The 13,571-nt window shown below is 26.9% G+C and overlaps 2 protein-coding genes across 2 annotated transcripts; one reads left to right on the top strand and one right to left on the bottom strand.

Annotated features, from left to right (window-relative positions):
* The first annotated feature begins 169 nt into the window (after positions 1–169).
* Positions 170–4,320, top strand: Mlh1 (DNA mismatch repair ATPase Mlh1). The gene is made up of 11 exons (XM_072895022.1): positions 170–184; positions 530–635; positions 862–1,008; positions 1,077–1,140; positions 1,234–1,433; positions 1,538–1,766; positions 1,868–2,069; positions 2,141–3,392; positions 3,504–3,567; positions 3,644–3,842; positions 3,927–4,320. The coding sequence occupies exons 3-11, from the start codon at positions 896–898 to the stop codon at positions 4,217–4,219; spliced, it is 2,616 nt and encodes an 871-aa protein (XP_072751123.1). The 5' UTR covers positions 170–184; positions 530–635; positions 862–895; the 3' UTR covers positions 4,220–4,320.
* A 417-nt stretch (positions 4,321–4,737) lies between these two features.
* Roe1 (grpE protein homolog, mitochondrial Roe1) lies at positions 4,738–6,583 on the bottom strand. Its single transcript, XM_072895151.1, has 4 exons — positions 6,361–6,583; positions 5,350–5,770; positions 5,165–5,248; positions 4,738–5,094 (listed from the first exon to the last, which is right to left on the bottom strand). Exons 1-4 carry the CDS (start codon positions 6,444–6,446, stop codon positions 4,987–4,989), a joined length of 699 nt encoding a protein of 232 aa, XP_072751252.1. The 5' UTR covers positions 6,447–6,583; the 3' UTR covers positions 4,738–4,986.
* Positions 6,584–13,571: the final 6,988 nt, after the last annotated feature.

Raw genomic sequence — 13,571 nt, forward strand, 5'->3', positions numbered from 1 at the left:
TTTAGCAAGAACCCTAGGACCTTCTGATTGATCAATCGTGCTAGTTTTCCTAGACCACAGTATGTATATATACTGTCTGGCATCTCGGATGATTTAATTTATATTTTAATTTAATATTCTAATAATTTGTACGTATAGAAGTTTTTAAATAACTATTGTAGAATTTTCAAGCGCTGAAAATTTGGTAAGAAATAATAAAAGAAAAAAAAATCGTCTCAGCGGACAATAAAGTAAAAGCAGTATGAACTTGTGTCTCAGTTTGTTCCGAGCCACTTTTTAATAGCTAGTTTAATAGCTATTTGTTTAACCTATCAAGAAATATTAAAAATAAAATCAGAATTCTTAACAATTAATGAATTTTCACAAAGTGAGACACCAGTTTCACACACACGACTGACTGTTTATAATATGAGCAAAATTATCAAAAAGAGAAATTTTCCCTGAATCCTAATAAAATTGCATGAGACTCCTGATTTTTTAAGATGCAAAAGAAATCCTTGAGAATTCTAGATTTTCCATGTTTTTCCAGAGAGTAAACATAGACACCCTGTATCCTGTTGCCTTTTTGATCAAACGCTTCAAAGTATTTGAAACGTCAAGTGGAACGCATCTTATCGCGATAATTGTTATAATAGGTTAGTATACGACTTAAATATTGGCGCTAGTTATAATGAGAGACATAAAAAAGCTTTTATCAAAAAATTCTTAAAACAATTTAGCGATTATCAAATTTTTTACACACTTATTTGCTTAATTTGATTATCAATTTACGTGAAATCAAATTATATTTCTGAAATATATTTTTAATACGTGACTGTGTAACAAGTATCAAGAAAAAAGAGAATGTTTGTCACTTTATAGATAATTAAAAATCTATTAAACAATCTTGAGCAACATGTGTACGCCAGCAAAGATTAGAAAATTAGATGAAGTCGTGGTGAATAAAATCGCAGCCGGAGAGATAATCCAAAGGCCAGCAAACGCATTAAAAGAATTAATAGAAAATAGGTTAGTACAAGTTGTGATCTACATATTTTTTCTTATTTATTTACCAAACATGTGCTTTTATGTTACAGTTTAGATGCCAAAGCAACAAATATACAAATTACTACGAAGGAAGGAGGCTTAAAATTATTACAGGTACTTAACAGAATATATAATTTATATCAGTAGAAATATTTGCTACCGTATAACTGCTATTGCTAGTATATAATAATCTCAATTTGCTTTTAGATACAGGATAATGGTACAGGTATTCGAAAGGATGACATGGATATTGTATGCGAAAGGTTCACTACAAGCAAGTTGCAAAAATTTGAAGACCTCAGTGCTCTTACAACATTTGGATTTCGAGGGGAAGCTCTGGCTAGTATCAGTCATATAGCTCTTCTTACTATCACGACAAAAACAGCAGATGAAAAATGTGCCTACAAGTATGTAAATTTAATTTTGATCAAAATTGTATTATAGGAAAAAGAAATTTTTCTTTTGATATAGACATATTAAAATGTAAATTATATTCGGCATAATATTACAGAGCATCATATATTAATAGCAAGCTAAAAGCACCTCCAGCACCTTGTGCTGGAAATCAAGGCACTATAATAACAATAGAAAATCTATTTTATAATGTGGCAACTCGAAGAAAAGCTTTATCAAATCAATCAGAAGAATTTAATAAGATTACAGAAGTAGTCATGAAATATGCTGTGCATAATCCAACAGTAGGATTTACATTAAAAAAACATGGCGAGTCAAGTGCACAGGTAAGATAAAAAAAATCATTTATATATACGATATCTAAAAATATAAATATATCTAAAAGATAGACTTTAATAGAATATCTTTTGAACCATTATATTTTCAGGTTCGAACACCACATAATTCAACAAAACAGAGTAACATAAGAATATTGTATGGTAATCCAATTGCTCGTGAACTATTGGAGATTGAGCTAAACGACGACACTTATAAGTTTAAGATGCAAGGTTTAATGACAAATCCAAATTATACAAATAAACGAATGGTGATGCTCCTATTTATCAACAATCGATTGGTCGATTCTTCTTGTAAGTTTAATCTTGTATGTATCAATATTTTTTCTAATTTTTATGTAACATTTTTATATTTAATGTTCCAGCTATCCGTAAAATGTTAGAGGAAATATATTCCGTGTATCTTCCCAAAAAAGCCCATCCATGGTGTTATATATCTTTAAATATCAATCCACAAAATATTGATGTTAATGTACATCCAACAAAACACGAAGTTAGATTTCTTCATGAAGATACAATAATCGAAAGAATGAAATTTGCTTTAGACGAAAGATTGGCTGGTAACAGTGCATCTAGAACATTTTATCTGCAAGCTAGATTACCAAAAGCAGACATTACCAAAGAAGTTCTAGAAGAAGTTTTGCCGGAATATAGTAAAGAAAACTCAGATAAATCGAAAAAAATCCATGCTAGAGAAATGATTAGAACAGATTCGTCTGATCAAAAATTGGATAAATTTAATTTTATCATACATACTCCTTCAAAACATGATAGCAATAATCTCATAGAAAAATCAACTCATAATGTAGAATCTGAATCTCTCAATATTGAAAATCCTTTAGAAAAAAATGTTTCTCATATCATGGAAAATCTATCTGTTGATAACAATTGTCAAGAGAAAGGTTTGAATTCAAGTATTAGAGAACATAATTCTAGATCATTATCTGGAAGAAAGATTCATATTGAAGAGACTCCAGTTATTAGTTCAACACATTGGAGTGATATATCAAATATTAAAACTATAAGCTCATCAGAATTGCAAAATACTTGTGGTCCAAGTTCATCTGCGCAAAAAGACAACTCGGACAATATTCGTTCAGAGAATATTACGTATAATATTACAGAATTTTTAACCGACTTAGACGAAACAATAGATGAATCTGTGGAAGATAGTTCTAGAGATATTATAGCTGATAGAGCTCGTAAGCGAGTGTATCAATACTTTGGGAATATGAATATTATTGATGATAGAAAAAAAAATTTAGAAGAAAATAAAGAGCAAACTACATTACAAAATACAAACGATAACAAGAAAGAAGATGAAGATTCAATATCTAACACAAAACAATCTGAAAGTGTACTTTCAGTTCAGGAGACTGCTTCTATTGATGAATCTCCAAAATCTGCATTGCAGTTTAAGTCATATTCTGTAAATAATTTTAAACACGAAGTAAAATTGACTAGTATTTTAACATTACGTAAGGAAGTTGAAGACGAGTGTCATGAGGGTTTAAGAAACATTCTCGCCAATTTGACATTTGTCGGCTGCATTGATCAAACTTCGGCTTTAATACAAAGTGGAATGAATTTGTACATATGCAATTCAAGAAAATTAGTGTAAGATTATTTTTTTCACTTATATTTATATTTGATCAATATATATGATATTTAAAAAATTAGACAAATTTATTTAAAATTAATTTTAAGATATACATATTTATGTTTTAGGGAAGAGCTTTTTTACCAGATCATGCTTTATGATTTTGCAAATTTTGGAGTCATCAAATTTTCAGTGTGTAACAATTATTTCAGATGAAGTAAATTAAAAATTTGCTTTATAGCTATCTAATATTGAGTTTAATTTTTAGGAACGGATATCTTTGTTTGATTTAGCAATGATTGCTTTAGATTCAGGAGAAACTGGATGGACAGAAGAAGATGGACCGAAAGATGAACTAGCAGCAAGAGTAAAGGAGTTACTTTTAGAAAAAGCAGACATGATGAACGAATATTTTTCAATTGTTATGGATAAAGTGGGAAATTTAAGATCATTGCCCGTGTTATTAGGTATGTATAAATCAATATCAGGTAATATTTTATTCTCAAATATTCCCTGAAAAATAAATTACATATTCAATACTAATATTTCAGATAAATATTTTCCATACGAAGCAGAAATTCCATTGTACATAATGCGACTAGCAACTGAAGTTGATTGGAGAAAGGAACAAATATGTTTTCAGAATATCTGTCGTGAAACGGCAAAATTTTACAGCTACATCAATCCAAAGCCTGAGATGCACAATTGGAAATATATAATTGAACATGTTTTATATCCAGCAATTAAAGAGAGTTTACTTCCACCAAAACATTTTGCTCATGACTCAACAATATTACAAATAGCCAGTTTACCTGATTTGTATAAAGTATTTGAGAGATGTTAAAGTATATCATTCTGAATTATAAAAAAATACACATACAATTTTTTATTAATGGACCATAATATAAAAATTGAAATGAGACAAAATCAAATCTATCAAATATGTTTCAAATATTTTTTTATATTAATATTTTATATATATATATGATTATACGTTTCTAACTCATACTTTTGTGATATCAATTTTTTATATCAAGATATAGTATAGAATATATACATCATTATTTTTATCATATAAAATTAACATAACACTTATAATTGACTCAAGTAATTCTGATCTAATTAAATTGTGTACATAACAAAAAGTATATTTTAAAAAAGAATTTTTTATGTAAATATTACAATATAATAAGAATTTTTACATAAAAATAATATATTTCCTTTGCTAACCCTTGTACAGTTTGTGGAATATTAACACTGACTTCTATTTTATAGTTTAAATGTAAAAGAAAATATACATATTACACCATTTCATATCGAGTTTGTATAATTTAACAATTTGTAAAACATAGAAAATGAACATTTAATCTATATTTTAAAAAAGAATTTTTTATGTAAATATTACAATATAATAAGAATTTTCACATAAAAATAATATATTTCCTTTGCTAACCCTTGTACAGTTTGTGGAATATTAACACTGACTTCTATTTTATAGTTTAAATGTAAAAGAAAATTATACATATTACACCATTTCATATCGAGCTTGTATAATTTAACAATTTGTAAAACATAGAAAATGAACATTTAATCTACCTTTAGGTTATATAATTATCCTTTAGCGACACCTACTAACGCTGGTCTTACTATCCTTTCATGTAATTTGTATCCTATTTTTGATACAACTACAATTGTTCCAGGTTCTTTGCCCTCAACTTCCTGCAAATTTTTTCCATTCCAAAATTATATAATTATATAATCTATCAATCTTATTCTATACAAATCTTACTTGTTGAAATAATGCTTCGTGTTCATTAGGATCAAATTTTTCATTTATTGGATTTAATGAAATTAGGCCATGCTTCTTGAAAACCTGATAAAATAAAATAAAAGAATAATAATATTAACAGATAAGACAACATTATGTACGTACATATTTCTTGTATTGAAAAATGTTGACAAAATATATCTTACTTTATGTAATTGGGCTTCTGTCATTATTAATCCTTCATATAAGCTTTTTAAATGTGGATTCTTCTCTGTTATTTCAGCCTTTGGTACACTCTCGGTAGCTTTTCCCAATATATCTGCTACATCTAAAAGATCTTTACAAAAACCTTGAATACCAAAAAGCTTGGCATCATTAATCTGTTTGGTGAGTCTAATTCGGATATTTTCTCCTTCAGCTAGTGCTCTCTTATATTTATCTTCAAGTACATCTTTAGATTCTTTAAGTTCAGCGAGGTCTTTGTTAATGAGTTCAAGTTCTGTCTTAATTTTTTCTGTAGCTTCTTGCTCTGGAGTAAGAACACTGGGAGCATCTGGTTTTTTCTCCTCTGTTATTGTACCATAATATTGTCTTTGCAAAGAAAATGCAGAAGATATTTGTGGTAACCTATAATTTTAGGTTTTCAGGTATCAGGTCATATAACAAAAATTCAACAATTTTTAAACAATTTTATACATATATGTAACTGTGTAATAAAAAATTATCTTAGATAATTATTTAATCACTTTTTTTGACACAATATATATATATATATATATGTGTATCATTCAAGATTAACTATATATATGTGTCAAAATGATGCAATTGATAAAAAAATTGATTTTATATTTAAATTACTCAAAAATATTGAATGTTATGAAAGAAATATTGAATATTGTTTATCATTTTATTATTGGATTATTAAATAATAAAAGCCTAAAATTATAAGTCTTTATTTTCTATTGTTCCTCTTATATTAGTGTGATTAGATTAATATAAGTATATATTAATGTATATTAGAAATTGCTGGACATTCCAAGAAAATTAAATAGCAAAGTATTGTTCATTATTAATTAATAAGAATTGTTATATATGTATTCTTAGAAAATATAGATAATAAATAATATACAGCAGAATCTAATAGTTAACCTCAACGTGAGCAACTCTGTAACAAATATTCAGTCGCAATTCGCGCCAACAAAAAATAACAATGTTACCTGTGTAAACCCCTTTTATTTATTTGATATAAATTATCAATTGTTAAGCGACTAAATCGCACTGCCGGTAAAACGATTGATGTCATGATTCAATCACACAACTCAACAAAACCTCGAGAAACGGAATGGATAATGGATGATGAAACACGACGATCAACAACGATCATGGTTCAAAAATAATGTAGAACCAGAGAGAAGCCTGAGAGGCGCCATGAAGCCGTTTTTGAGGGAACATTTTCACCGCGGTACAGTGGCGCTAACTGGATCGATTTTTGAGCCGGTGGAACTACGTAGCTCGATCGACTTTCCAGCGGTTCGCATGGTAGTGTTGGTGGTGGTGGTAGTGTGGCGACTTCGTGGCGTTCTGAAGAATTATTCATTCATAATCACTCATACCAACTTTTATATTTTATACATACTTTTATATTTCATTATTATCACCAGAGAGAAGAATGAGAGGGGTCATGCCCCCGTTTTTTAGGGAACGCTTTTTCCCCGCCGTACAGTGGCGCTAACTGGATCCATAATTGAGTTATCGGAACTACGTGGCTGAACTTTCCAGTGCCATGGTAAAACGACCGATTGGTTCGAGTCCGTGCTAGATCCACAAATTGTGGTTCGTGTCCGTGCTAGATCCATAACTGTGGATCTCAAAAGTACGAAACATATACATTCAATAATATTTTATTACATATTATTAATTGCAACTGCGTGTGATCTTTTTTCACTTTAACATATATTATGAAGTAATATATATATATATATATATATATGTACAATATATGTATAAAAAATGCTCATTTTATTTCACATAAAATTTAATGTTTTAATAATTTCAATGAAAGTATTTGGTAAATATTCACATAAGATCACCCCTTTCAGAAGTCAATGATCTTGACATATGTTGTCAAGACCATCACCCTCAGTAACGCTTAAAAGGTTTTAGCCGTCGCTCGTTGTTTACTAAAAAGTTACATACAAAAATTGTTAAAAATTGATGTTTTTTCCAATTATTTTATCAAATACTGGAAATTTAAAAAAATGTTTCAAATAAAAGTTGTAAGTCTCTTCAAAATACACGTTTTATATCCTATCCATTTTTATTATACGAGTGATAGTTTTCGAGAAAAACAAAAATAAGACTACAAACCTCATACAATATTAATTATAATATCATATATAATCTAGTCGCACTGTATCCGCATATATATATATATATATGTGTATGTATGTATATATATATAGTATAAATTTTAAGTTTAACGATCGATAAGCATAAGTACAGAACTAATGTTTTGCATAATATAAATTAATTGTATTATGATGATATTATTAATTAAGTTTCCTATTTTTGAAATTGCTAATAAACGATAAGTAATCGTCAACTAATTTTTTAAACACAAAATGTTTTCATTATTGTCTGATATATTTGCAATCTCTTTCATCTTCATTTTCCAACATTGCAAATAAAATGACGTAAAAAGTAGCAAGGATAAATTATATGGAACATAAGGTATGGCAAGCGAATAAAGTAAAGATTGATGTTCAGTGAAGGTTAAATATTTGTTCTTAATAATTTTTCGTAGACGTTTCATATTACCTATGCTACATACAATATGAAGAGCATTGCATGAAATATACAAAGCGCGCTTTACTTATGATTATTATGATTGATTGATTTATGTATGATATGTGTAAGGATTTTACACGAAGCTCGTTTATTAATGTTCCTACAGCCAATCAGCTATACAGTTTTGAGATGCAAATATTGCTTAGGACGTTACAAAACTCCTTAAGAATGTTACATGTATCGAAATGTATCGTAACACGTATCGTCACGAATATATTTTATTAGAATAAAGAAAATATATATTTTAATAGATTTTCAATGTTTCAAAGTTTCTTTATCTTATATCGAAAATTTAAGTAACATTTGCTGCATTTTAATTGCTTTTATACTTGTATAACAATAAATGTTGTGAGTGGATATAAAAATTATAAAGATGCGATGAGAACATAATGGTTGAACTATTTTGTTGCTATTAATTATTCAGTTGAATTAGTTAAACAATATTAGTTTTGCATGTGCTTCTTAATTTTTTGTTCATTTCAATTGTAATATTACTTTTTTTGTTTTGAAAATTTTTTAAAACATTTCATTTTTCAAAACATTAATGTTTCGATATGTGTAAGATATCTTTTTTTCATTAAAATAATCAGCCTTGCAACGCTTAATGATTATCTTTAGCTATAGAACTTTCCTTTTGCATTAATATAATTATGTTTTTATTTATGAGCTAAAATTTATTATACATATTAAGATTCCATTGGAAAATCTGATTATCGATTATTAAGTATCATAATTAGATCGAGCATTTAACCTAAAAAAATGTATCAGTTATTTTAGCATTATTAATAATTTTATTTACTCTATAACCGTAAAGAAATGCTGTTAGGATAGGCCAACAAACAATCAAACTGTCCGTTTATAGTTGAATTCTATGTACAAATTTGTACATGTGCATGTACGTATGTATTATATATTAAATTTATAAGCATATTTTAATTGCTAGACAAAGAATAAAAAATTGCTATGTAATAAACAGAGCTATTTAATTAAGATATCGCACACTTTATCATAAACTAGGAATTAATTTGAAAAATCTGTCTCACGCATAAACATCTTATTTTTATAATAATTTGGATCTATATAGTTTTTGAATATTAATTACAATGTCATTTTATTATAATGACGTCTGTATATTATTTTATTTTATTTTATTGTATTTTTTTCGTTGTGGAGATTCTATCTATCTGCTCTCCAAATTTTTGATGTGTCATCGATAAATCAATTTTACTTCGATATATTGTAATAATGTACTCTGCCTTACTAAAGCATTTAGAATTATATTTTATTATTTTCTGCACTATTACTTTTAATAAATAGTGAATTAATTTTTCCTATTCCTCTTCCTTCTTCCTTTAACCCTCCATTGTCTACACACTTATTTTGAGGGGTGACAGTGGAGGGTTAGGAGGAAGAAAGAGAGGAATAGGAAGAATAAATAAAATAATGCTAATTTGTTTTATTCTAGTTTTGTTCTATATAGTCTTTGAATATTTATTACAATGTCATTTTATTATAATGATATCGGTAAATTATTTTATCTTATTTCCTAAATTTCTTTATTTATTCTGTGTTTATTTTCGTTAATTACATAAACCTATAATTAGACAGATTATACATTTAAAATACATTTTGTTTTATACTTATTTAAGACACGTTGTTGAATTCCGCAATTAGAAACTTTATTAATTACTGTTAATTAATGCCGATTATGCAATTGACATACTCGTGCACGATTAGTAATACGTGTCTTCTAATCTTCTCGAAAGTTCGATTTTTATTAATAAAAGATGTTATATAAATATTGACAATGTACTTCACGAACGGTAATGTATTTTAAAACGCTCGAAAATTCGCTTCTGAATGAATAGGAAAACATATTTCGCAAAGAAGATATCGCTCTTCCCGCGGATTATAGCGATACCTTCTTTGCGAAATATGTTCTCCCAATAACTCAGAAGCGAATTTTCGAACATTTTAAGATACATTACTGCTCGTGAAGTACATTGCCGATATCTATGTAAAATATTTTATTAATAAAAATTGAACTTTCGAGGAGATTAGAAGACACATATTAATTATCGCGTACGAGTATGTCAATTGCATAATCGACATTAATTAACAGTAATTAATAAAGCTTCTTTTCCCGAAATTAATATATCAAACGTTCTGCTTTTATAATTGTAAATTCAAAGCGACAAATAGGTGAATTAAATGAGTCAACTGATGAATAGAATTACAATAATTAAATAAAATAAAATTATATATTATAAATATGCATTTATATATCATATATATAATTATATAAGTGTCTCTTGCAACAATAATCTCGGTTAATTAATTTCGACGCCTTATTAAAAATTAAAGATAAAACATAGCCAGAAGGATATGTGATGAGAATGCTAGAAGGATGCGAAAAGAAAGAAATCAGAAAGTCAATAAGATATTGCGAGATGTTCCGCGGTAAACGAAATTCGAATTCTCTATTCGATCAAAAATCGAAAAGATTCATTAGCTATCGATCGAGTCTGCATGAATTATTCAGTTCAGGAAATTAGAAACGCCATACCGAAATAAGATAATGTATTCGCAACGAATGAATATGATATAAAATTTAATATAAAATATATTACAAAATGTATAAAATACATTGTAAAATGTACAAAATACATATTATATATAATTAATTCAATGTTATATATAGAGAATTAATTATATTACAAATATATTTTACAAAATTTAATTAAAACGTCACCGAGAAAGGCAATTAGGAGCTAGCGCAGGTGTAGACAAAATTTAATATAAAATATAATTTTAATTTTTAATTCAAAATAATTTTATTACATAGAATTATACAAAATATCCGAAATTGATCTATATAATTTATTAGAAATTTTTAAAATGTAATTGATATAGTCTATATCACGACCAAAAGATCGAATTATTAATAAATTTATCGATACGTCTCTGAATTAAGAAAACCTAGAATTTTAATGGAATTTTATGTTATTGTATGTATTCTTCCATTTCGTGTAATTTTACTTTTTACAATAAGTATATAATAAATATAATTCATACATATAATATAACGCAACTTAAATCTATCTCTTACGCAATAATATCCATATACTATTTTAATAATATAATATAATATTTAAAATTCATACTTAATGTTCATACAATCTTATGCAATATAATATATAACATACCATAAATACAATGTTATACCTGCATAATATACATCTTAATATAAAAGATATGCATATAATATACATATTATATACGTACATACAATAAGTTACATGTACAATTTATTAAGTTACATTTTTTTACGTTTTTCATAATTAAACTAAATTTTATTATAAATATAATTTTAATTTTTACCTAATAATGTTTTAATACTTGTTTTTACAGTTTTTATATGTAATTTATATTTAATTAATTTTTTATTTTATTGACAAAAATATTAAATTTTTATATTTTTACAATTTTATATTATCTTATATTTATATTTTTATATTTTTTTCCTTACAAATAAATTTAATTTTATAATAGCTATAATTTTTCTTTTATTAAATTTTATGTTTCTTTTTAATTGTCTTAATAGCCCTAGCAGACCTAATTCTACTAGCTACATCAGCAAAAATCCGATAAAACAAGATTTGGGGAGTCCTAATTGGAAATTTGCGATTACATATTTTTTACGCATTGTGGCCAGAATTGATCACGTATTTTCAGCCAGTTGAACCTACCTTTTGTTGCTCCTGGCTATTCATTCTGACTCGATTTCTACGAGCCAAGAATTGAGGAAGAAAAATAACTTCTTCTACTGCCGGTAATAATTATCACTGGCAAATAAGACGACTTATATTCATTTAGGATCGTATGATATTATAATACAATCGTTTTGTAAATGCGTATCATTAGTCGTCGAAAGTTGCAAAAGATATATAACAAATATAATCATGTATATACCGAAAAAATTGTACTCAAAATGTAGACTTTATAAGCCTTCTTAATAGATATTCTTAACATAAAAGAATAATTTTTTACCGTGATATATTTTAAAACACCTAATTTATAATAAAATTAAAACTATTGTATATATTAATATATTATGTATATTTAACTTGTCAAAATTTTAATAAATATCAAATGTCCATTTGTAAAATTGCTTTTTTTGTTATTGGGATTCATAATCTAAAATATTAAATAATATAAGATGATAAGAAAATATTCTATTCAGTATATATATTCTTACTTGCTAAGAATATCTGAAAGTACTCTTTATAAGATTTCTCTCTTAAACTAATTGTAAGAAGATCTTCTTAATGTTTATTTTAAAGAAATATATTATAAAGTTAAATAAAATATTCTTAAGCTGAGAATATAATTTTTTCGGTGTAAAATATATTAGCATGCATATCAATCCCTCTATCGGCGGGTCATTAAACATTTGTATTCTTTAAAATTGTTTTATAAAAATCTAATATATATAATTAAAATAAATATTTCATGTATGTCTTGCATAAAACCGGAATAAATCATGTTTTTATTTTTTTTAATATTTTTCTTTTTCTTTCAATTTTAATATACAAATGGTATATCTATTTTAACAAAAGTTAAAAAAAAAGTAAATGAAAAATGTAATATAAAATTTTTTCTTGGACAACGTAAAAAAATAATTTAAAATTGACCCAGAGTACGGCATGCATGCATTCCGCCGTCCGAGGGTTAAAGCAACGAATTTATCTACAATCTACATCTTTATCTACAAGTCTATTAATCTACATCTACAAATCTCTACACAAATCCGTTGCTTTAAAATATAATAAAAGCTTTTTATCACTCACCGACACTGATGTGCAACAGCGGAGTTGTTGATATTGAATCTATACGTTGTCTGTAACATACAAATATAAAATATAAATTATAGCAGTGCTTAAAATAATTAATATTCAAGAATTTATTATTATATATACTCATCAAATTATTATTATGTACTCATCAAATTTTATATTCAATGCGTACAATAATAAGCAGATATATAAATATCGAATAATTATATAATTAAAAGAAAGAACTATTTTTTAAATAAATAGACTTTTATAAGATTTATGTGAAAGTCTTTATCTCTGAGTTTCTCTTGTTGAAATCAATCAACTAAATAAACTGAATTAAATCATATACGTGATTTAAAATAATTAATCTACAAATAATAATATACAAATTATATTTACCCTGGGGTTGCTCCACCGATGCAGGATGCCTCTCCTAGGCCTCCTCCTCCTCTCAGATTGTAAGGGACGTCAGAAACTATTGTTTTATACGCGCGATATAGTTTTTTTAATTTGCTGAAACGGCACAAAAATAAAATCGCGCAATATTTTAAACCGTACGAAAGTAAAAACGCGCGATAGTTATTTGGACGGCACTTCCGCACTTTTACGCGCGATACTTTGACGGCACTCCCGAATTTCGAAACGATCGAAAATCCCATTTCATCACGCACGAGAATCATACTTGAAGTCGACAAGTCGGGCGCGATCAAACTCTGAGCAAGAGTTTAAGTCCGAATCGGAAG

This window comes from Anoplolepis gracilipes, chromosome 1, assembly GCF_047496725.1.
Source record: "Anoplolepis gracilipes chromosome 1, ASM4749672v1, whole genome shotgun sequence".
NCBI lineage: Eukaryota > Metazoa > Arthropoda > Insecta > Hymenoptera > Formicidae > Anoplolepis > Anoplolepis gracilipes.

Excerpts from the sequence above, each read along its gene's own strand:
- Roe1 (XM_072895151.1), bottom strand. The coding sequence starts at position 6,446 with ATGACATCAATCGTTTTACCGGCAGTGCGATTTAGTCGCTTAACAATT. Across the intron at positions 5,249-5,349 it reads CAGAAGCCCAATTACATAAA|GTTTTCAAGAAGCATGGCCT; the intron begins GTAAGATATATT and ends TTATTTTATCAG. Across the intron at positions 5,095-5,164 it reads ACGAAGCATTATTTCAACAA|GAAGTTGAGGGCAAAGAACC; the intron begins GTAAGATTTGTA and ends AAAAATTTGCAG.
- Mlh1 (XM_072895022.1), top strand. The coding sequence starts at position 896 with ATGTGTACGCCAGCAAAGATTAGAAAATTAGATGAAGTCGTGGTGAAT. Across the intron at positions 1,767-1,867 it reads ATGGCGAGTCAAGTGCACAG|GTTCGAACACCACATAATTC; the intron begins GTAAGATAAAAA and ends TTATATTTTCAG. Across the intron at positions 2,070-2,140 it reads TCGATTGGTCGATTCTTCTT|CTATCCGTAAAATGTTAGAG; the intron begins GTAAGTTTAATC and ends TTAATGTTCCAG.